General features: G+C 52.8%; 3 protein-coding genes across 10 annotated transcripts in view; 1 reads left to right on the forward strand and 2 right to left on the reverse strand.

Moving 5' to 3' along the window:
• The window catches only part of NUCB1 (nucleobindin 1), a 22,108-nt gene extending 15,950 nt beyond the window's left edge, over window positions 1–6,158 (reverse strand). The window contains exons 1-3 of the mRNA XM_072772189.1: window positions 6,000–6,158; window positions 5,453–5,589; window positions 2,644–2,751 (exon numbers count right to left, since the gene is read on the reverse strand). Of these exons, the coding sequence (XP_072628290.1) occupies window positions 2,644–2,751; window positions 5,453–5,578 (234 nt within the window). The 5' untranslated portion in view covers window positions 5,579–5,589; window positions 6,000–6,158. The remainder of the gene's footprint in view (window positions 1–2,643; window positions 2,752–5,452; window positions 5,590–5,999) is intronic.
• Window positions 6,150–15,017, forward strand: TULP2 (TUB like protein 2). 7 transcript variants are annotated; one of them, XM_072772143.1, is made up of 13 exons: window positions 6,825–7,000; window positions 7,285–7,317; window positions 7,770–7,821; window positions 8,268–8,385; window positions 9,247–9,384; window positions 9,653–9,769; window positions 11,253–11,377; window positions 12,027–12,338; window positions 13,238–13,350; window positions 13,869–13,983; window positions 14,070–14,168; window positions 14,415–14,586; window positions 14,861–15,017. In XM_072772143.1, exons 2-13 carry the CDS (start codon window positions 7,286–7,288, stop codon window positions 14,992–14,994), a joined length of 1,527 nt encoding a protein of 508 aa, XP_072628244.1. In that variant the 5' UTR covers window positions 6,825–7,000; window position 7,285; the 3' UTR covers window positions 14,995–15,017. The 7 variants fall into 7 exon arrangements, with proteins under 7 accessions (XP_072628281.1, XP_072628244.1, XP_072628246.1 ...); XM_072772145.1 differs by having other exon boundaries at window positions 9,668–9,769; XM_072772144.1 differs by having other exon boundaries at window positions 6,825–6,996.
• A 1,633-nt stretch (window positions 15,018–16,650) lies between these two features.
• Window positions 16,651–20,423, reverse strand: PPP1R15A (protein phosphatase 1 regulatory subunit 15A). Of its 2 annotated transcripts, none has more exons than XM_072772119.1 (3): window positions 20,169–20,423; window positions 17,498–19,471; window positions 16,651–17,087 (listed from the first exon to the last, which is right to left on the reverse strand). In XM_072772119.1, the coding sequence occupies exons 2-3, from the start codon at window positions 19,460–19,462 to the stop codon at window positions 16,740–16,742; spliced, it is 2,313 nt and encodes a 770-aa protein (XP_072628220.1). In that variant the 5' UTR covers window positions 19,463–19,471; window positions 20,169–20,423; the 3' UTR covers window positions 16,651–16,739. The 2 variants fall into 2 exon arrangements, with proteins under 2 accessions (XP_072628220.1, XP_072628229.1); XM_072772128.1 differs by having other exon boundaries at window positions 20,107–20,399.
• Window positions 20,424–21,656: the final 1,233 nt, after the last annotated feature.

The raw sequence follows: 21,656 nt of genomic DNA on the forward strand, positions 1-21,656 counted from the left end.
TCAGCCTGGCATTTGAGCCCCATTTTCCATCATCCATCAAATCACACTTGGTTCTAGCAACGCTCACAGGGCATCAGCCCCTATGCTCAAGGCTCTTTCCCACCTCCCGGCCTTTGCCTAGGATTGGTTGGTTCCTCTGCCTAGGATTCTCTCTCACCATCACTTTTCAAGCCTAAGCAGATCCTTACTGTCCTTCAAAACTCAAAGCACATGGCATCTCCCTTGGAAAGAACCTCCCAGCAACTCCCTGGCCCCCCTCCCTGCCGCCAGGTGCTTTCCCCGAGCTGCCCTCCTGTCACTTTAAATTAGGTCTCTGGGTGGCTCAGTGGTTGAATGTCTGCCTTTGGCTCAGGTCGTGATCCCAGGACCCTGGGATCAAGTCCTATATCTGGCTCCCCATAAGGAGCGTGCTTCTCCCTCTGCCTATGTCTCTGTCTCTCTCTGTGTGTCTCTCATGAATAAATAAATACAATCTTTAAAAAAAAAAAAAAAAAAAAAGGGCAGCCTGGGTGGCTCAGTGGTTTAGCGCCACCTTCAGCCCGGGGCACGATCCTAGAGACCCAGGATCGAGTCCCATGTTGGGCTCCCTGCATGGAGTCTGCTTCTCCCTCTGCCTGTGTCTCTGCCTCTCTCTCTCTCTCTCTCTCTCTCTCTGACTCTCATGAATAAATAAATAAAATCTTTAAAAAAAAAAAAAAAGATTTTGTGTGTTTCTCAGAGTTGCCCTCATCCCTCTCCTGCTCATAGGCCCCATGGCTCCCTGATGTCCCCAGGACAGAATTCCTGGGCCTGGCACTCAAGACCACACGCCCACCTCTCCAGCCCCATTTCCCCCTCTCCGTGCATCAGTGATCAGGGCTGGCAGACAGCTGAAGGTACCAGAATGCTTCATTTGTAGACACAGTTCCTGTCTGGCATGCCACTCCTTCGCACACACACACACACACACCCCGTGCCCCAGTGTTAACTTCTATACCATGGACATTTCCACTCAGGTTTCAAACCTCACTTGGGCAAAGGGCATCCTTGCCCTAGAAGTCCTTTCACTTGTCAGATTGGACTATGCCCTCCCTGGGGATCCCCAGCGCCCTCGGCTGTCATTCCTCAGGCTACTTTTTCAGTCACTTGAGACTCACATTGGGTCTCCCCAGCCCGCAGTGGCTGTGGCCCCTGAGAGGCCACAGGACACAGTGACCACAGTGATAGTCCTAACAACCTCAACCAGTCAAACATCTCCTCTGGGTCAAGCCCTGGGCTGGACTCCCTGGGCCAATCTTCTGATCCTGTCCCCAACCTCATTTTACAGATGGATCTACTGAGGCCCAGCAGGAGAACCCACTTGCCCGAGGTCCCTCAAATAGTGAGTATGCCAGCTATCAGGTCTCCCTACATCCTTTTCCTGCTCTGGGCCTCCAAACTGGAGCTGCCATTATTACCACCACCAAGAATGATGACTGACATTCACCACGGCCTTAGGATTTGAGGGAATGAGCACCTGAAGTAGGGATTTCCGCTGACCCATGCAACCACCTCTCACATCAGAGAAAATGTATTAGGGCTTGGGGTTCCTGAGAAAGAAACCAAGGCACAGAGGATACAGCTGCTTCTCCTGGAGCACATGAAGAGGAGCTGGGATTGTAAGTGGGCACCGTCCCATGCCACAACCTACCTGCCTGAATGGCCACTCTGTTTACAAGGTCACTTCCCAGTGGTATGACCTTGGGCCTGCTGTAGTGGAGTGAGGGGTCTGTACCTCACCTTTCCCAGCTGGACAGCAGGAGGCGCTGGGCTCTATGGTCTCTGGTGCTGCCAGTCCTTCACTGGTGGCCAGGTGGATGGGGACAGATGAAGACTCCTAGGAGGGCTGGGAGGTGTGGGGGGAGCAGGGCCACATTCCCATCAGGCCCTCTCCTGGACAGAGGTGTAGAGATTCAAGGAGGCTCCTCCAGGTGGGGCATTCCCACATACACCTGAACCCAAAGGGGGTTATCTGTGTCTGTGTGGGGGTGTGCAGTCAACCCCATCTCCTCATGGGGGAGGGCCCACATCTCCAGCCCTGCAGTGAGACTGGGCCTATCGGGAGGACAAACACTGCCACCAAGGTTTCTGTGTCCACCTTTGTAAAACGAGGGCAGTCTTATCCCCCTGGAGGCCTCACATGAGCTGGAGGTGACGCGAGACATAAGAGCACCTCCTATGTTTTGAATTTTTCCTGAGCAGAGCACACTACACCAAGCACTCATTTGAACCACATGCACATGGCAGGCACAAGAAATGCTACCTTGTGTGTGTCAGCCCTTTACATGTCTTACCTTGGATGATCCTAACTTGAACCCCGCGAAGCAGGTTCTGCTGTTACCCCCATTTTACAGATGGGGAAACTGAGGCACAGCACACGGTGGTCACATAGCGCATAAGGGTAGAGTTGACACTGGGAGCCTGTGCCATCTGCATCCATGCTTAATTCTGCGTTCCTCAAATCCCTTCCCAGCTGCGTGGCACCGAAAAGAAGCCCTTTCTCTTCCTCCGTTTTGTGAACACCAGAGCCCCATGGCCCATTTAGGGAAACTGCTCCTTCCCTGGACTCTGTCCTCCGAGCGAGCACCCCTCGTGCCCTCCCACCTGGCTTGCACCCAGCCGCACCTTGATGTCCTCGGCATTGGCAGCCTGCAGCTTCTCTCGGAAATGCCCATCTGTCTCCAGCACGTTGATGACTTCCTGGAGGTACCGGTGGTAGTACAGACCCGTGTCCTGAGGCGACAGGAATGAACATAGCGGCCCGGCCCCCACCCCTCTCCAGTTCCTCCCTGCGTGTAGGACCTGGGCCCTGCTCCCTTGGGTGCCAGCTGAAGGACTCAGAGACCCCCTGCTTGGAGCAAGAGAGAGGTCTGTCCCATGGGGTAACCCTAGTTTGAATCCCCATCTGCCCTGTAACCCCAGGCAAACTGCCTAATGCTCTGGGCCACAGCCTTCGTCTCTTCCCAGGCCATTAGTGGAGATGAGGGAAAAATCACATGGGAGACACCCAGCCGGACACTGCACAGAGTGCGTACTCAGAGTGGACACCCCAGTATTTGATGGCAAGCGGCGAAGCATACGCTCATTCATCATTCATTAGGCTTTCACCGAGCTCCTCTGGTGTGCCAGGTACTGTGATAGGGGACACAGCTAGTGAACCAGACAGAAAAAATCCCTAGGCTCCTGGACCCAGACCTTCCATGTGTAGATGGGTGGCACGCTCTTCTTCCTGGGTCTCCCTCTTCCATTTTAAAATAGGCAATAATGGGGATCCCTGGATGGCTCAGAGGTTTAGCGCCTGCCTTCAGCCCAGGGTGTGATCCTGGAGTCCCGGGATCGAGTCCCACATTGGGCTCCCTGCTTGGAGCCTGCTTCTCCCTCTGCCTGTGTCTCTCTCTATGTCTCTCATGAACAAATAAATAAAATCTTAAAATTAATTAATTAATTAATTAATAATAAATAAATAAATAAAATAGGCAATAAGGGGCACCTGGGTGGCTCAGTCAGTAAAGCATCTGCCTCCAGCTCCGTTCATGATCCCAGAGGCCTGGGATCCAGCCCCATGTGGGGCTCCCTGCTCAGTGGGGAGCTGCTTCTCCTTCTCCCCCTCCCCTGTTCATATTCTCTCTCTCTCTCAAATAAATAAATAAAGTCTTTTAAAAAATGAATAAAATAGGCAATAAATTCCCTATTTCTCAGCTCCATGGTGAAAAGTACAGGAGATAAATGGCCTGGTACGATCCTAAGGACACGGGAGACACTCAATCTACTAACGCTATCATTTTGTATGTAGAGGAGCACACAGTACGTGTTTGATAATCAGTAGCTGATCACTCAGCCATGCCACTGTGGTGTACTAATTTTGTATTGCTTCCGTAACATGGTGTCACAGACTAAGTGGCTTAGAGCAACACAGATAATACGTATTCTCTTAGAGTTGTAGAGGCCAGAAGTCCAAAATGGGTGGGTAAGGCTGAGCTTATTCTGGAAGCTCTACGAGATAATCTGTTTCCTTGCCTTTTCCAGCTGCTAGAGGCTGCCTGTGTTCCTTGGCACATGACCCTGAATCACTGTGACCTCTGCTCACGTCAGTACATCACCTCTGCCTCTGATCCTCCTGCCTCCCCTGTAGAGAACACTTGTGATTGTGTTGGGCCCATCTGGATAATACAGGATAACTTTTGCATCTCAAGAGCCTTGTTTCAATCACACCTGCAAATACTCTTTCACCTGATAAGGTTCTGGAAACTAAGGTGTTGACATCTTTTATTTTTTTAAGTTTATTTATTTATTGAGAAATCTTTACACCCAATATGGGGCTCAAATTCAGAACCTTGAGATCAAGAGTCACATGCCCTACTGACTCAACCAGCCATGTGGCCCAAGGTATGGGCATCTTTGATTATTTAGCCAATGGGCCAATGGGCTAGAATCCCAAATCTTCCAATCACCAGCTAGGTGACCTTGTCAGGACAGCTAGAATGCCTAGTTCAATTTAAATTTCAGATAAACAACAAATAACTTATAGTTTAATATACTGCTGGAGTGTCCTCAGATTAAAAATTATTCACTCCTATCTGAAATTCAATTTTGGGCACCTGGGTTAAGCGTTTGCCTTTGGCTCAGGTCATGATCTCTGAGTCCTGGGATCAAGCCCCACCTCAGGCTCCCTGCTCATGAAGTCTGCTTCTCCCTCTCCCTCTATCTACCACCCCCCCCCCATGCTCACTCACTGTCTCTCTCTCTCTCTCTAATAAAATCTTTAAAAAAAGGGGGGGTGCCCTTCTGTGTCTGCAAAGATTTCACCAAGCAGAGGCCTAATTCACAAGGTCTGGACCGCCACACAGGAGCAAGGAATGATCCTTTCCAGATATAATAATGTGTCCATTACTGATGGGGGAGCTGTAGGAGGATTCAGGCCACAGATCAGGGCACTGGCCTTGAGGATCTTTAAAGTTCCAAATTCCTAAGACCAAAGGATTCAGAACCTTTGCTAACCCCATGTTGGAATTACCTTCATAATTTTAACAACTGCCACGAGCTCTATGAAGGGAGAGAGCACCTGGTTAACTACCACCACCTGCCCAAGGTGCTACTGGGAAATGTAGTTCTTTTCTTTTTGGATTCCTTCTTGAGGAGGGGGGCAGGGGCTTAACAGAATACAGAATCAGGTAGGGGATAAAGCAGATTTGTCACTTAAAATCTGACCTGATTCCCCACATCCCAGAGCCAAGGACTTAGAACTATGCACACACATATTCCCCCCGGGGCCCGAGTTTTTCAACACGTCAAAGCCCCGGGGACTGCAAAGACTGGCAGGCCAACTCCGAGGCGCGTCCGTGGGGGAAGTATCCACCCACGGACGACGGGAATCGGCGGGAATTGTAGTACCACTTGCAAACACCTGGCTGGAGAACAGGGCAGGGCCACTCACAGGGCTCTCGGTCGCAGGGCTCTCCTGCTTGGGCGCCCCCCGCTCCAGGGGCACCGCCAGCACAGCGCGCAGCAGCAGTAGCGGTGGCAGGAGGAGCAGGGCTGCGCGGGGCCCAGAGGAAGGCATGGCGGCGTGACCTGTGGGGGAGGGGGGCAGAGAGGTGGATGAGGTCTGTCCCAGGTCGCCTACTCCCCCGGACCCCGGTGCCGCCCCTACCCACCCCCCTCCTTCTGAGAGTCAAGACTCAAAGCGTCTCGTTTCCCGGGACACATGATTCCACACCTCCAGCTCTTCGGTCCTTAGACCCCAGGAATCCTGGCTCCCTGCACCCAGACTCTTCGCTCAGACTCAGGGATCCCGGATCTCAACCCCTTTCCCCCCAGAACCAAAGATCCAGGCCCCCAGCCTCCTCCTTAGCCAGGATCTAGAAGTACTGGTGCCCGGTCCAACCTCCCCGAGACCCAGTTTTCCAGCCCTCTGGTCCCCTCCTCCCGCTCGCTCCGACCCGGGACCCAATCTAGGACTCCCCCTCACCCCAGAACCTCACCTTTCCTTCCCCGCAGAGGGCGTCTCCGGGGCTAGGACCTCCGGTGCGTTCCGGTGATTTCCCCCCTAGGCCACGCCCACCTGCCCGCAGAGGACCCGCCCTCGAGCAGCCTAATTGGTCCGCGTTAGCTCAGGCCCGGTCCGGCGGCCCGCCCCTTGCCGAAGTCGCTCGGCTGTTCTGGAAAATCTCGCCTCCTTTCTCGGAAGCTCTACCTCTTGACGCCACATTGCCTGCCTCTTGGGCTAAAGGGAAAGCGGGGGCATTGGAAGAGAACTACAATTCCCTGCAGGCAGGGGGAAATGAAGCAACTTCCGCGGGCAACGAGGCCCCTGCCTTCGTCTGGCAGTTGTAAGATTTTCCCCGTTTATTTTGCCACAAGAAGTGACTACAAGTTACAGATCGGTGGCAGTCGGCACATGTCATCTTATAAATTTCTAATATATAAGCCTTGCATATGTAGTGTACATATGCCACCCAGCGATGCTGGCTCTCTTGGGTTCTTTAATTTTTTTAAAAAAAGGTTTCATTTATTCATGAGAGACACAGAAAGAGAATCAGAGACATACACAGAGGGAGAAGCAGGTTCCCTGAGAGGAGCCTGATGTGGGACTTGATCCTAGGACCCTGGGATACAACCTGAGCCAAAGGCAGATGCTCAACCACGGAGCCACCCAGCTGCCCCTCTTGGGTCCCTTTAAGAAATACCTGCATGCCCTTCCAAGTCAGAACCCCTGGAGCAGGGTTGCCTGGCTACAGTGGAGGCCAGGGGTCATTGCTTTGTTGGAAGTGGAGTGTAGAGGGCCAGGAGGGAGGGGATTAGGGCAGGCCCCTCTGAGCCCTCTTTCTTTGCCTGCTTACTTCTCAGAGACCCAGAGATTAGGTCCTCAGCTAAAGAGAAGGTTAGGTATGTTTAGAAATTGGCCAGAGAGGCAAGGTGCCGAGACATGAATGTGAAAAGCCTCTGCAAGCAGTAGGAAAGGAGTTTCCAGGAACCCAGGCAGGTGGGTGCTGGAGGTCTAGGGTCAATGGGGGTCGAGTGTCTGGGGCCTAGAGTCCTAAGTTCCCAGGCCTGAGTATAGAAGGGGGAGAGAGAACTGGATTCCTGGGCACCCCCCCCCAAAAAAACAATGAAAACTGGAACCAGGCTTCTGGGTCCCTGACAAAAGTAGGTACTGGAATTTGGGCTTCCTGAGAAAATTTAAAGCTTAAGATCAAGTTTTGGAGGGCAGAGTCCACTGGGATGCTGGGTCTGTGTCCTGACTCCTCCTTGTTCTTGCTTCTCTAGAATGTCCCAGGAGAATGTTATATGGAGGAAAGAGTGAGTGGGGAAACAAGATGGGGGGGGGGGGGATGAGGGTAGGAGGAACTTAAAGTTGGATTGTGCCCACACTCAACTCTGGCTTCATGACCATGTTTTCAGGTTCAGCGCTATTAGCCTAGTGGTAAGGGGCTGGGGGCCTGGACTTCCTGGTCCTGAAGGGAGGGGTCTACAAATGAAGACTGGTGGGTCTGAAGAAGGAGGGGCTGGGGGCCTGGACTCCTGAATCTTGAGACAGGAGGGGCCTGGGGTCTCTGACTCCTGGATTCTAGACAGGCCAATGCTGGGAAAAAAGAGCTTCAGAACTGGTGGGGCCGGCTCAGGTTCTGCACCTTCTGTGACCTCAAAAGTCCTCAGAACCCTAAGTTGAGCAAGAAGAAGGAAGGGAAGGAGGGACTCTTGGGCAGCCGGGGTGCCCTGCTTCCTGTCACCATGGCCTGCACCTCTCTCAGGGCAATGGGGGATGAGTTCGCTGCCATGAGGCTGCAGAAGCTGGAACAGCAGGTACTATGCCACCACTGCCCCCTTCCAACCTCCATAAGCTTCCAGGAGCACCAACCCCAGGAGTGGCACTGGGACTCCTGACCCTCGTTGGCTCTCTCCAAGCCTCAAGTTTGCAATTAGGAAATGAGAAAATAGGAATCTGGGACCCTAAAGAAGCAAACCTTGGTGATGGGAGTTTAAAGTTTCTAAGGAACAAGGGTTCTGGAGGGCAGGACTGCTAGGTCCTGGGGGTAAGAGAGGACGGGGTGCCAGGACTCCTGGATCCGAGGAAGGAGGGGTCTAAGGACTGAGAGCCTGGACTCCCGGACTCCCTCCCGAGCATGTGTCCCCTTGCCCCAGGCCCTCCTTCATCCCCGTCTTCCCGTCCGGTTCCTGGCTCCCAAACCCCCCTTTCCCACTCCCTCAGCGGCTGCTTTTTTTTTTTTTTTTTTTTTTTTTTTTTTTAGCGGCTGCTCTTTGAAAAGAGGCAGCGACGGAAGCGCCAAGAACCCCTCATGGTTCTAGCCAATCCCGACGCTTCCCTGCGGCCCCGGCGACGGCGGAGGCGGGAGGAGCGCCTCGCAGGTGACAGCAGTGAGGAAAAGTTCCTAGTGTCGGGCAGGAGCCTAGACGGAAGGGTCTGCGGGTGTTTGGGACGCGGCCCAAAGGGTTCAGAGGGGAGGGCGCGAGCGGAGGCCAGCAGAGCCCAGTGCAGAGCCCTTAGGGGCGGGGGAGCGACTCCTGCGGGAGCCCGGGGGCGGGGCAGGGACAGCGAGGGGGCGGAGCCTGGTCCCATTAGAGGGTGGGGCCCGAGAGAAGCCCGTGATTGGGCTCCCTGGAGCTCTGGGGCGGAGCCTGGGGTAGCGGGTGGGCGGGGGGGTCTGGTCCTGGAAGAGGCAGGGACTCAATTCAGGAGAGAGGGAGGGGGGATCCCTGGGTGGCGCAGCGGTTTGGCGCCTGCCTTTGGCCCAGGGCGTGATCCTGGAGACCCTGGATCGAATCCCACGTCAGGCTCCCGGTGCATGGAGCCTGCTTCTCCCTCTGCCTGTGTCTCTGCCTCTCTCTCTCTCTCTCTCTCTGTGACTATCATAAATAAATAAAAAAAAAAAATTTAAAAAAAAAAAAAAAAAAAAAAAAAAAAGGAGAGAGGGAGGGATGGAATTAACAAAGTCCGGGGGACGGGGCATGGATAATCCACTAGAGACCGGTCCTGGAGGGACGGAGAGCCCGGTGTGGGATTGTGTATGCACGGAGTTCGAAACAATTTAGCCACACGGTGTGCCTGTTTGAGCCTTAGGATGGAGTTTACGTTCTGAATGGGTCTCAGGCGTTTGGGCGGTCGATCGCGGAGAGAGTCGGGGAGTCAGCGAGGAAGCGGATCTTTTCAGGGGACTGGAGTTTGTTCCTTGTGTTAATGGGCCTCGATGCACCTTCTCCTTGGGGCAGGCCTTGGGAATCCTTTCCTCCAGGAGAGTGTGCCAGAGGCACATCTGAGCTCTGGTGCCCACTGTGCCCTGGGCATCGTGAGCTGCAGTGGAGATGGCAGCGGTGAGCGTGGCCCACTGGCGTCACCGACAGAAGCAGGTAATCTCGAGTCCTTGGACCCCCTATACCCTAGAACTACACTCCCACCGGAATCCAGCAGTCTGGAAACTCAGTCCTTGCTCTCCAAAGGATCCAGGTGTCCAGGCCCCCATGTTCCCTGTCATCTCTCACACTCAGGAGTCCAGGTCCTGAAACTCCTTCTCCAAAACTCAGGAATCTGAATCTCCACGCCCCTTCCCTACCCCCTCCCCAATTCCCCACCCCAGAAATCCCAGTCTCTAGTCCCTCTCCCTATTCTGGCTACCAGACAGTTCCGTTCCAGAGTTGGAAGAAGTCCCAGTGGAGGATGTTCCCACTTTTCCACCTCCTTATAAAGAGCCTCCAGGGACTCGACGCAGGGGTTGGCCAGCCCACCAACAACCTGGTAATTTCAGGGACATTGATTGAAATCTGGTCCTCTGGTCCATGTGGCAAATCCTCCCCCACCCCTTTTTTATAACAGCTTTTTTTTTTAAGATTTTATTTATTTATTCATGAGAGACACAGAGAGAGAGAGAGAGAGAGAGAGGGGCAGAGACAGAGGCAGAGGGAGAAGCAGGCTCCATGCAGGGAGCCCGATGAGGGACTCGATCCCAGGACCTCAGGATCATGCCCTGAGCCGAAGGCAGATGCTCAATCATTGAGCCACTCAGGTGTCCCTTATAACAGCTTTATTGAAATATATTTCACATTCCATGCAATTTACTCATTTAAAGTTTACAATCCCGTGGTTTTTAGTGTATTTACAGAGATGGGCAACTAGCACCACAATTTTAGAACATTATTATCCCAAAGGAAACTGTACTTTTTAGCAGTGACCCACACACACACCTCATTTTGCCCAGCCCTAGGCAACCACTAATGGATTGTCTCTTTAGATTTGCCTATTCTGGACATTTCACTTAAATAGAATAATATAGTATATGATTTTCGTGATTGACTTATTTTGCTTAGTATGTTTTTAATGCTATTCTATGTTGTAGCATCATCAGTATTTTGTTATTTCTTTTTTTCTTGTTATTTCCTAATATTGTATGACAGACCTTCTATTATCATGACATGACCAACTATTCAATAACAGGACTCTTAATTATCACCCCAAACCTCATCCCTTGCTCCCATTTTATTTTATTTTTTTTTTTATTTTTTTTTTAAAGATTAGTTACACAGATTTTATTTTTTTATTTTTTTTTTAATTTATTTATGATAGGCACACAGTGAGAGAGAGAGAGGCAGAGACACAGGCAGAGGGAGAAGCAGGCTCCATGCACCGGGAGCCCGATGTGGGATTCGATCCCGGGTCTCCGGGATCGCGCCCTGGGCCAAAGGCAGGCGCCAAACCGCTGCGCCACCCAGGGATCCCCCTTGCTCCCATTTTAGTTCCACTCTCTGATATATGATGCACTTACTTTTTGAGACAAGGGAAAAGGAGGGCTCGAACCCCACCCTGTCCTTTTTTTTTAATTTTTTTTATTTATTTATGATAGTCACAGAGAGAGAGAGAGAGAGAGGCAGAGACATAGGCAGAGGGAGAAGCAGACTCCATGCACCGGGAGCCCGATGTGGGATTCGATCCTGGGTCTCCAGGATCGTGCCCTGGGCCAAAGGCAGGCGCCAAACCGCTGCGCCACCCAGGGATCCCCCACCCTGTCCTTATACCCAAGGCAGTCAGAACCTACTCAGCCAGCATGGACACCCATGCACATGGGGGAGGAGGAGGATCTGGCAAATAAGTGTGATGAGTAATAAGCAGAGGTCAGGAACCTAGGATATCTGGCCTTTTCCAGCTAGTACTGGTGACCTTGTCCCAAGCCCCTGGGACCCCAGTGTCCTGTGTGAGTCTTCCTCCGGCTTCTTCCACTCCTTAGGGGCCAGTGCGGAGGAAGAGAGTGAATCCCAGGATGTTGGAGATGAATATGAGTCACCCAGTCCAGGACCAGACCCTGGAATGGATGGTGATGACCTAGGACGTGGAGACTTGGCTTCCAACAAGGTGGGAGGTGGCACTGCCAATCAGGATATAGGAAGAGGGCTAGCCTCGGACTCTAGAGAGGGTTGGTCTAAAATTCTGCAGCCCAATCAGAGGGCCTTTTTCCTGGTGAGTGGAACCTGTTATGATTAGGCTAGCGGTGTCTCTGTGTGTGTGCCATTTATGAAGTCAATCTGGAGGATTTAAATCGATGTAAGGACATATATTAAAATCCAACCCACCGAAAGGCAGCGAGCTTTGGAAGGGGCGAAACGGTGTTTGGGCTAGTTGACACTCAGGTATTGTTGAAAATAAGATAGTTTCAGTTGGGTAGCTCTGGGCCATATTATATGTTACCTAGACCTTACTGACCCTGGTTTTAGATGAATGGACAGTGCTTTGGAAGGGATTCTTCGATCGGTAGATGGAGTGGGCGTCGTTTCAGAGGGAAGCTGTTAGTGGTGACCAAGGAACAGATAAGGAGGGGGCTTGGCTGCGTGGACCCTGAAGGTAGTGGCCGACCAGCAGGTGGCCGAGATGTTTGACTAATGGGCAGAGAGCGTGGCCGAGAAGGGGCGTAGCCCCAAGCGGGCGTGGCCAATCAGGAGTTGGGAAGGCTGGGGCGGGGGCGGGTCTCAGCCGTCCCTCACCTTGAATTTGGCGCGTGGGCTAGGGCGAAGACTTGAAAGAGAAGAAACAGAAGTCGGAGTCTCCCGTGAGGAAGTCCCCAGCGGCGGCCGAAGCGGCGGTGTCCGAGGCCCCGGAAGGCGAGGTCGGCGCAGGCAGCAGCGATGTGGGGCTCTCGCCCCAGTCGCCCCTCCGCGCGCCGGGCCCTCGGCTGGGACAGGACACCGAGGCGTATGTGCTGCGGCCGGCTCTGCCCGGCCTCACCGTGCAGTGCCGCATCAGCCGCGACAAGCGCGGCGTAGACAAGGGCATGTTCCCTTTCTACTATCTCTACCTGGAGGCGGCCGACGGCCTGAAGGTGCGGGCTGGCGGACTTTCGAGCAAGCCCCACCTCCCAGGAGCAAGTCCCGCCCCTTCCTGAGAGAGGTCAAGACTTTCACGAATCCAGGTCTCGCCCATCATTGAGCTAGGACTTGTGAACTCCAGGGCCAAGCGCTGCCCTTTACGGAACTAGGCTGCTCTCGCAGTAGCATAGGCCCTAACCAAGCCCGTAACTAAGTCTCCTCCTGTCTGGAGATGGGCCCACTTTCTCAAAGTCAAGGCCACGCCAATCTGTGTCCAAAACCCCACCACTTACATACACCCTGGAGGTATTGGCTCCGTTGTGTTTGTCCAAGTCCGGCCTCTCACTGAGCCGCCTTATCTATCAGGCCCTCACTCATTCCTGGGATAAGCCCCGCCCATAGGAGCCAAGCCCCACCCCTCGTGGATTTTTCTCTAGAACCAAGCCACGCCCCTCTCAATCTGGCCAGCTCCCCCTAGGTGTGGTGTGGCAGCCCTCTCCAAGGGACTCTCCCCCAAAAGAGGCTTTCCCTTTACTCAGTAGTGCCAGAGGTGAAATGCCTACCAAAGTCCCGCTGCAATGTTCCAAGTAAGGCTTTTCCCTGTTCTCCAAAGCCGCCCAGCCTGCCACAAGTTAGGCTCACTCCTGCCTGGACTGAGCCCTAACTCAGGACCCAATGGTGAAAGGCATGGTGATGGGGGGGGGAGGGTTGATATTAAGATGTGAAGCTCCCCTTCAGGACCCAGCTGATGATTTCCTTCTGTGAGAACCACATCTCCCAGCAAGGCTTGGGATGCTTATTGCTCCATTACCCTCTTCTTTGTCCTGGGGACACGGTGTCTCCTTGTCTTGGACCTCTAACCCTAACCAGATGTCAGAAATTGATTCTGATGGGCTCTTCTTCCTATCCACAGCACTTCCTTCTGGCTGGGCGCAAGAGAAAAAAAAGCAAAACCTCCAATTACCTCATCTCTCTGGACCCCACAGACCTGTCTCGGGATGGGAACAACTTTGTGGGCAAAGTCAGGTGGGCAGAGCCATGATATGTGTGAGAAACAGGTAGCAAGAAGCCTCAGGGTGGTGGAAGGGGCAGGGGAGGAAAGGACAAGCCGGCCACATAGCTAAGTTCCACGGGCTCTAGGACCTTTTATCTTAAGAGCCAGACTGACAGGCTGTGTATTTCTTCAGGTGGTAGCCCCACAGTGAGTGGGAATAAGAGGACGTAAGGGCTTTGGAGCAGAGGCTGACATTTGAGACATTTGACTTCTTGGGAGGCAAGGTGGTGGAACTCCCAAGTTCCCCCCATGGGAGAGGGCTGTGATTAGTGCATTCTTGCATCTTAGGGGCAGGAAAGTTCCTAAAAGGCAGGGGGCTAAAATCATGGCTCATCAAAGAAACAGAGGGGGCTGGCACTATGGATACATGGAGTATGGAACTTAAGTCCCAAGTAGAGGGTTAATGGGAAGAATTGATGACATAGGAAAGCACTTAATGCACAGCAAAACAGTAATTACCTTTACTCTGACCACTGCCCTCTTGGAGCAGATCTAATGTCTTGGGCACTAAGTTCACCATCTTTGACAATGGGGTGAATCCTGAAAGGAAGAATTTCGTCCCGGAGACCGCTCGCATCAGAGAGGAGCTGGGGGCTGTGTGTTATGTGAGTGTCTGGGAGACAAGAGCGAATGAAGCAGGACGGTAGGGAGGGAGAAAAGAGCCAGGCTAACTGCAGCATACTACCCCCAGGAGCCCAACATCTTGGGATTCCGAGGACCACGGAAAATGAATGTGATCATTCCAGAAATCGATGCCCAGAACCAGAGAATCAGTGTCCAGCCACAAAACGTGAGTTGGCTAAAGTTGGGTTGAGACTCTGGGTCAGGGCCGGGAGGAAGGTCTGGGGGATCTGCTCTAGGTCCTAAGGGCGAAGAGGGCCTACGGCTTGCAGGTAGTCATATGTGAAGCCAGAAGGGCTTTGTCAGACTTTTATGTTTGTCAAAGAGGAGAGATTAGGGACTCAAAATTCTGAGTCCGGAGGAAAAAAAAAGTTCATTGGTGGCAGTTAACCATGCCCCCTACTTTATCTTCTAGGGGCTGGAGTCACTACTGAGTCGCTTCCAACGGGGGGCCACCCAGAGGCTCATCCTGCTGCAAAACAAAACCCCCTTGTGGAGCCAGGAGAACGGCACCTACGTACTCAATTTTCACGGTCGAGTCACTCAGGCCTCGGTCAAGAACTTCCAGATCGTGTATCCGGATGACCGTGAGCTCCTAGGAATCAGTTTATACACTTGGGCAAAGGGTAATGAGAGGACGAGAACTACTTCTCCCAGCAGCCCTTGAGCATTTTTCTAGGCAGGGCCGATTCCACGCAGTTGCAAAGCCTGCTGGGAGCTGTAGTTTAAATGGCCCTCAGGGTTTCTGGACGTAGTGGGAGCTCAGCACAGCCTCGGAGAAGTAAGAGTTCTCTGAGTTCAGAGGACGTTGGAAGGGAGTTGAGAGGTGGGGCTAGGCTTAGTTCCTGACTTCCTCCTCAGTGGACTACCTCGTGCTCCAGTTTGGCCGCGTGGCCCCGGACACGTTCACCATGGACTTCCGCTTCCCGCTTTGCCCACTCCAAGCCTTTGCCATCTGCTTGTCCAGTTTCGATGGAAAGCTGGCCTGTGCGTAATCCAATGAAATGTTGTACCCTTACCAGCTGATGTGCCTGCTCATTTGGAGAAAGGGCCCCCGCGTGCCTTCGTTTGCACAACGGTTATGGTTTGTCATAACCAACACAACACAACCAACACATCATACACTGCCTGGGGGCCCAGTCCTCCCTCTGCTCCAGGGAGTGGGTGGGCTTCTTGGCAGCACCCGCTTTTGCCAAACTCAGAGTCATGGAAGATGGATGGGTCTTAAACAATCAAAAAAAAGAAAAAAAAAAAAGTCAAAATGCTCCTCTGCTGCAAAAGAGAAAAGCACGCTGGAGCACAGGTCAGCTGGGTCAGATTAAGGTGTCTCTAAAAAAGTGATTTTCATGCCACATCTGAAAAATCATAAGGAACTAGAGCCAGAGGGATCAGCACATCAGGCAGTAGGCAGAGCTCATACGAAGGTCTTATGGTGAAAAGGGGCTTGATGGGTTTGGGAAAATGAAAGGATAGTGTGGCAGGAGCTTGGGGAGCCAATAGAGCAGGGCAGGGTCAGAGGCAGGCCAGGGGGCAGGATATTTGCACCACTCTTCTTCGAACTACTGGACAGATCTTAGGAGGTCAGAAAAGACTTCTAAGTTGAAGTTGTAAACTTGGATGAGTAATTTAAGATGTGCATGGGTGAGAGTGAAAATAATTACCATACTAGCACACTTACATAACATTGGTTATTTGGTGAGGATTGTTTTATTTTTATTTATTTTTAAAAGGATTGTTTTAAATATAAACTTGGGATACCTGGCTAGCTCAGTGGGTGAACAGTGGGATCTTGATCTCGAGGTTGTGAGTTCAACCCCCATGTTGGATGTAGGAATTAAAAATAAAATCTTAAAAAAAAATTAAAAAATGCAAATAAATCTGAGCTCTTTTGGGGCCTTAGAGTCCTGTAAGGCATGTGCTATTTTTAGCCACATTTTATGGGTAAGAAAACAGCTTATGGAACGGTTTACAAAGGTGAAATTGGACAGCCGAAAGCCTTGAGCAAATCACCATATATTTATGTACTTTTAAAAGATTTTATTTATTCATGAGAGACACAGAAGGAGAGGCAGGCTCCTTGCAGGGAGCCTGATGCAGGACTCAATCCCAGGACCCCAGGATTGCAAATCACCATTTAAAGGCCAGTAGGGGGACACCTGGGTGGCTCAGTGGAGCATCTGCCTTCAGCTCAAGGTGTGATCCCGTGGTCCCAGATAAGAGTCCCACATTGGGCTCCCTGAATGGAGCCTGCTTCTCTCTCTGCCTTTCTCTGCCTCTCTCTGTGTCTCCATGAATAAATTAATAAAAATCTAAAAAAAAAAAAAAAAAAAAAAAAGGCCAGTAGGAAGATAAGTTGATTCCAGGGAGGTCCAGAAAGCTGGAATTGATCCTTTTTTTAGAGATCAGTGAGCCCAGCTCCAGGCCCCCTAGGAGAGATAACTCCCAAGTTTAATAAAATTTAGGCCGATGCCAAAGAAAAGTGACAAAACCCACCAGCCCTTAGTTCAAAAGCGGCTTCAGGACAAGAAGAGGCAAATTTGAGGATGATGGGAAATAGAAAGTTTGTCCTGTATTGAGGTACTCACCTTTATCCCACGGGTGGTGGATAATTGTTGGTTCAGATACAGACAGTAACATACACACAGGGGACATTGCTTGCTACAAATCAGAAGGTTTTATTTCTTGTATGAAACCACACACACAAAATAAATAGTTCATATAAATAGGAAACTACATGATCTTAGCCACGCCTCCCACTGAGGTCCAGGCCAGGGGATAGGGACACAGGAATGGAGGGAGATGCCCCAACATGGCTCAAGGGTGTGGTCTGGATGGAGGAGACTGGTAAAGTCTGGGCAGGAGCAGGTGTGGTGGCCAGAGGAGGGGTAGGGTTCCCGCAGCGTGCCCAGGCCCTGGCCCGGGCAGCAGGGGTGAGACAGGGGCCCAGCTGCTCCTGGGCCTGGGCGATCCGCCGGGCGAAGCGACTACGATCTCGGGCGAGCTGCTCCCAGGGTCCGCGGCGGGCTGCCTGAGCCGGTCCTGCCCAGACAGCCAGGAGATGGACAGAGACTTTCTCGGAGAAACGGACCTGGAGACGGACCAGCACAGACACAAGACACACGTGTCCACAGGGGGGGCAGGGGGGAGAGAGAGAGCCAAAACAAAAATTAGTTGCACAAAAATGCTTGTTATCTTAGTCACCTGCTAGTCACTCACCCACGGGATTCTCCATGTGACTCACTGCAGGTGGAGGCTGTTTCCTGGTGCTGACATGAACCACAACAGCTTCCCTCTTCCCACAGGGCCTCTTCCCATGGGGCCCCAGCCTCTTGCAAAGGATTGCATTACAGTGAACACAACCCTCCCAACAGGGTTTGCATGCAATCCCCTGCAACACACAGGGGGTCCAGAAATTGGGGCACTCAGGCCTTCTGCCCCCAGGCCTAGGACTTCCAGCTCTTCCCCTAAGACTTGAGAATTTGAGCCCTCAGTACCCACCTTTCTGGCCGTTAGGGGAGTCTCAGGGTCTGGATGCCGGGTGGGGGTTTCTGGGGGCTTGAGTCGCCTCTGCAGTCGGAGGGGCAGCCGAGGAGGAGCCCAGGGAGGTGGTGGCTTTTCTCCAGGTAAATAGATGGCCACTCGGAAGGGGCAGGGCTCAGCTTCTCCCCCTCTCTCTGTGTCCTCTCCAGGCTGGTATGTCCAGCCCCTGAGGAGGGTGCTCTGAGCCTGAAGTGAGGGACTTGGCTCTGAGTTAACTGCTTCTGAATCATCATCTTCCTCTGTGTCCTCTCCTGGCCTATACACCCAGGCCCTCACGAGGGCACTTGTGGATGGGATGGAGGAGGGATCATATGCTTCTCCCTCCTCTTCAGCTGCTCCTGAGTCACCGTCATCTTCTTCCTCTGAGTCCTCTCCTGGACAATACACCCAGGCCCTCACGAGGGCACTTGTGGATGGGATGGAGGAGGGACCCTCAGCTTCTCCCTCCTCTTCAGCTGCTCCTGAATCACTGTCCTCATCTTCTTCCTCTGAGTCCTCTCCTGGACGATACACCCAGGCCCTCACGAGGGCACTTGTGGATGGGATGGAAGAGGGACCCTCAGCTTCTCCCTCCTCTTCAGCTGCTCCTGAATCACTGTCCTCATCTTCTTCCTCTGAGTCCTCTCCTGGACGATACACCCAGGCCCTCACGAGGGCACTTGTGGATGGGATGGAGGAGGGACCCTCAGCTTCTCCCTCCTCTTCAGCTGCTCCTGAATCACTGTCCTCATCTTCTTCCTCTGAGTCCTCTCCTGGCCGATACACCCAGGCCCTCACAAGGGCACTTGTGGATGGGATGGAGGAGGGACCCTCAGGTTCTCCCTCCTCTTCAGCTGCTCCTGAATCACTGTCCTCACCTTCTTCCTCGGAGTCCTCTCCTGGCCGATACACCCAGGCCCTCATGAGGGCACTTGTGGATGGGATGGAGGAAGGACCCTCAGGTTCTCTCTCCTCTTCAGCTGCTCCTGAATCACTGTCCTCGTCTTCTTCCTCTGACTCCTCTCCTGGCCGATACACCCAGGCCCTCATGAAGGCACTTGTGGATGGGATGGAAGAGAGAACCTCAGCTTCTCCTTCCTCCTCAGCTGCTCCTGAATCACTGAATTCATCCTCCTCTTCCTCCCATTCCTCTCCTGAGCAACACTCCCAGGCCCTGGGGCAAAAGCCTGAAAATGAGGAGGAAATGGAGCTTTTTGTGGCTTCTTTATCCTCTGTTCTTTCTTCCTCTATGGCTTTATCTTCTTCCTCCCTGGGACAGTACACCCGAGTTTTGGGCTTGGATCTTGGAGATAAAGGGAAAATCGGTGTTCTGGAAGCTTCTTTGTTTATAGCTTCTCCTTCCTCCTTTTCCTCCCCTGGACAACACTCCCAGTGTGATGGAGGAAAAGAGAAGAACATGACCACTTTGTCTTCTGCAGCTCCTCCTTCCTCAGATTTCTCCTCAGAAGGGTCCTGTGGGGTTCTTATCAGAAGGCTGGGGGACAGGGGAGCAGGCTGGCCATCTAGGAATTCACTTTCCTGCTCTTTAGGGACACTGGTTGCTGCTTGTTCCCCACCATATTCATCTTCATTATCTGAAAGTCCCCCTGCTTTAAGAGAAGAGCTGTTGGCTTTTAGATTATGGCGGGCCCCCCAAAATGCTTCTCCATTCTCATCACTTGCTCCACTGTCTCCAATCTCTTCTTCAAAGTGCCTGCCCCAGAGGGGATGGTGGGGGACTAGAAAAGTCTTAGCTTCTCTCTCCAGGCCAGGTTTTCCCCGATCCGTTTTGGTTACTGCTTCCCACGGCCAGGGTTCTGGAGATCCTGGGCCTCTCAGGTGGCTCCAGGCCCTGCTGAGAAGGCCCATCAGCGGGGACAGGAGGAAAAAGGGGTAGGTATCCCTCCAGGGGGCAGACTGATGGGGCACTTGGCCTGGGGCCATCTGTCTGTGCTGGAAATAAACAAAGGAAATAGTTTAGAAGCCATTTAGGGAAGAGTATCAAGCGAGGACTGAGTCATAGCAACCATAAACAGTAACACAAATAGCAACAAGAGAGTCCCTGCCCCACATTCTTGCTGATTTCTGCCACTTCCATCTCTAGCAGAGGCACAGCTTTCCCACCTCTCTTCTCTCAATACCCAGGAGTCAGAGGTTCCAGCCTCTTCTCTCAGACCCAGCAGTCCCAGACCCCAGAATTGAGAACACAGGTCCTCGACTTGCTTCCCTTGGGGACAAGGTCCTAGTCCCTGGTTCTGTCATTTTCTTGAGGATCGACAAATCAGGCCCTCATCACCCTCCCCCCTCTGAGACTCAAGAACTGCGGCTCCCCCTGCCCAGTTCCATCCCTTCCACCAGGGATCCAGGAGTTTGGCTTCCAGAACCCTCCTCTCGCCAGGCTCAGGCCTCCAGGCTCCCAATTTCTTCTCCTGCGTAGGTCTGGGCCCTCGAATCTGTCCTGGTCCCATCTCTCCCCAAATACAGGAGTTCCGGTTCCCAGGCCCTCCTTCCTCAGGATCCTGGGGTCCCGGCCTCAAATTCTCCTGTCTCGGTACCCAGAAATGGGTAATCCCTTCTTCCTTACTGACCAGGAGTCTGATCCCCAGCTCCCCAACTGCTCGGGGCCCAGGCGTTCGGACCCCTCGCTCACCGATGGGGGGCTACGCGTCAACCTGGGGGCAGGAGCGCCGGCTCGGGTTGCCACCAGCGATCGCAGCTCAGGACGGCTCGGGAGGCCAGCGCGTTCATCTCGCCCTCCGGTGTCGGGCTCGGGGACTCCGGGTACCACCGGCTGCTGCAAGCGCTGTCGCGGCGAAGGGATGCGGCGTCCTGAACCTGAGCGTGTAAGTTGCACAGCAGAGCTTGGAACTGACGCAGCCTCCAAAGGCCTTTATAGCCCAGCGCAACCTCACGTGCTGACGTCACGGGGGCGGGGTTTTGAAACCAAAACCACCCGGCTCGGGATTGGAATTCTCGCGGAGATTCCAGGGGTTTTATGACGACACAACGACGTTTCCGAGCGCGACCACGCCCGAAACGGGCGAGCTGTCAATCAAATGCGTGCGGGGCTTCGGGAGCCGCGGGTTTTCTCCCAATTCCCGTTCCGGTGCGAAAACGCCTTCCCAAAACCCCAGTGTAATCAGCAGGCCTCAGACCAGAGTCCCCCCTTCACAACGGTCCCGCTTCCTTCCTGGTTGGGGAGATGGTTGATTCCATTTCACAGATGAGAAACTGAGGCTCCGGAATGAAGTCCCTTGGCGGAAGTGGTCACAGCAATCCACATTGATTGCAGATGAGAACAAGAATGCAAGCACGCTGAAGGCAGGCACTTGGCTTTGCTCACTGCTTTTTTCTTTCTTTCTTTCTTTTTCTTTTTTTTTTTTTTAAGATTTTATTTATTCATGAGAGAAACACAGAGAGAGGCAGAGGCACAGCCAGAGGGAGAAGCAGGCTCCATGCCGAAAGCCTGATGCGGGACTCGATCCCGATCCCGGGACTCCAGGATCAGGAGGCGCTAAACCACTGAGCCACCCAGGGATCCCCATAATCATTGTTTTTTTTTTTTTTTTCCCCCTCGGTGCTGGACACATAGTAGGTGCTCGACATATGTGGGTGAGTGGATTCGAAACCAAAACCTCAAAAGACTCCTTAACTGGTCTCAAGCCCGAGGCTCCGCACCTGGATTTCATCCACTTCAAACTCACAAGAGCTCATACACAAACCGAAATTCTGGCCAAAGTGCATCCACTGAACCTCATGGGAGTGGGGTCTCCAGCCACAAGTTTCAGACTCTGGGACACAGTCCCAATTCCCTGCCCCATCCCTCCTACCTGGTCCCTAATTTTGCTCCTTGAAATATCCTCAGTGTAGAACACAGTGCTCACCTGGATCTGAGCTAGATGTTTGGCCATGGCCCCTTGACCCTGCCCTAGCCATGATCCAGGAATCCGGGGTCACTCCCTCCTCTCTGGAAAACCTGGACCTGTCCACCCAGAAACACCTTTCCAGATGCCGGACTCCGTTAACAACTCAGGAGTTCTAACTCCAGGCTCACACCTTTACACCTTTTCGTGTATCCAGAAGTGTGAGCCCCCTCTATTCCAGGTTCTCAGCTACCTCCTTTTAGGGTACAGTGACC

Source organism: Canis lupus, chromosome 1 (genome assembly GCF_048164855.1).
Source record: "Canis lupus baileyi chromosome 1, mCanLup2.hap1, whole genome shotgun sequence".
Lineage (NCBI taxonomy): Eukaryota > Metazoa > Chordata > Mammalia > Carnivora > Canidae > Canis > Canis lupus.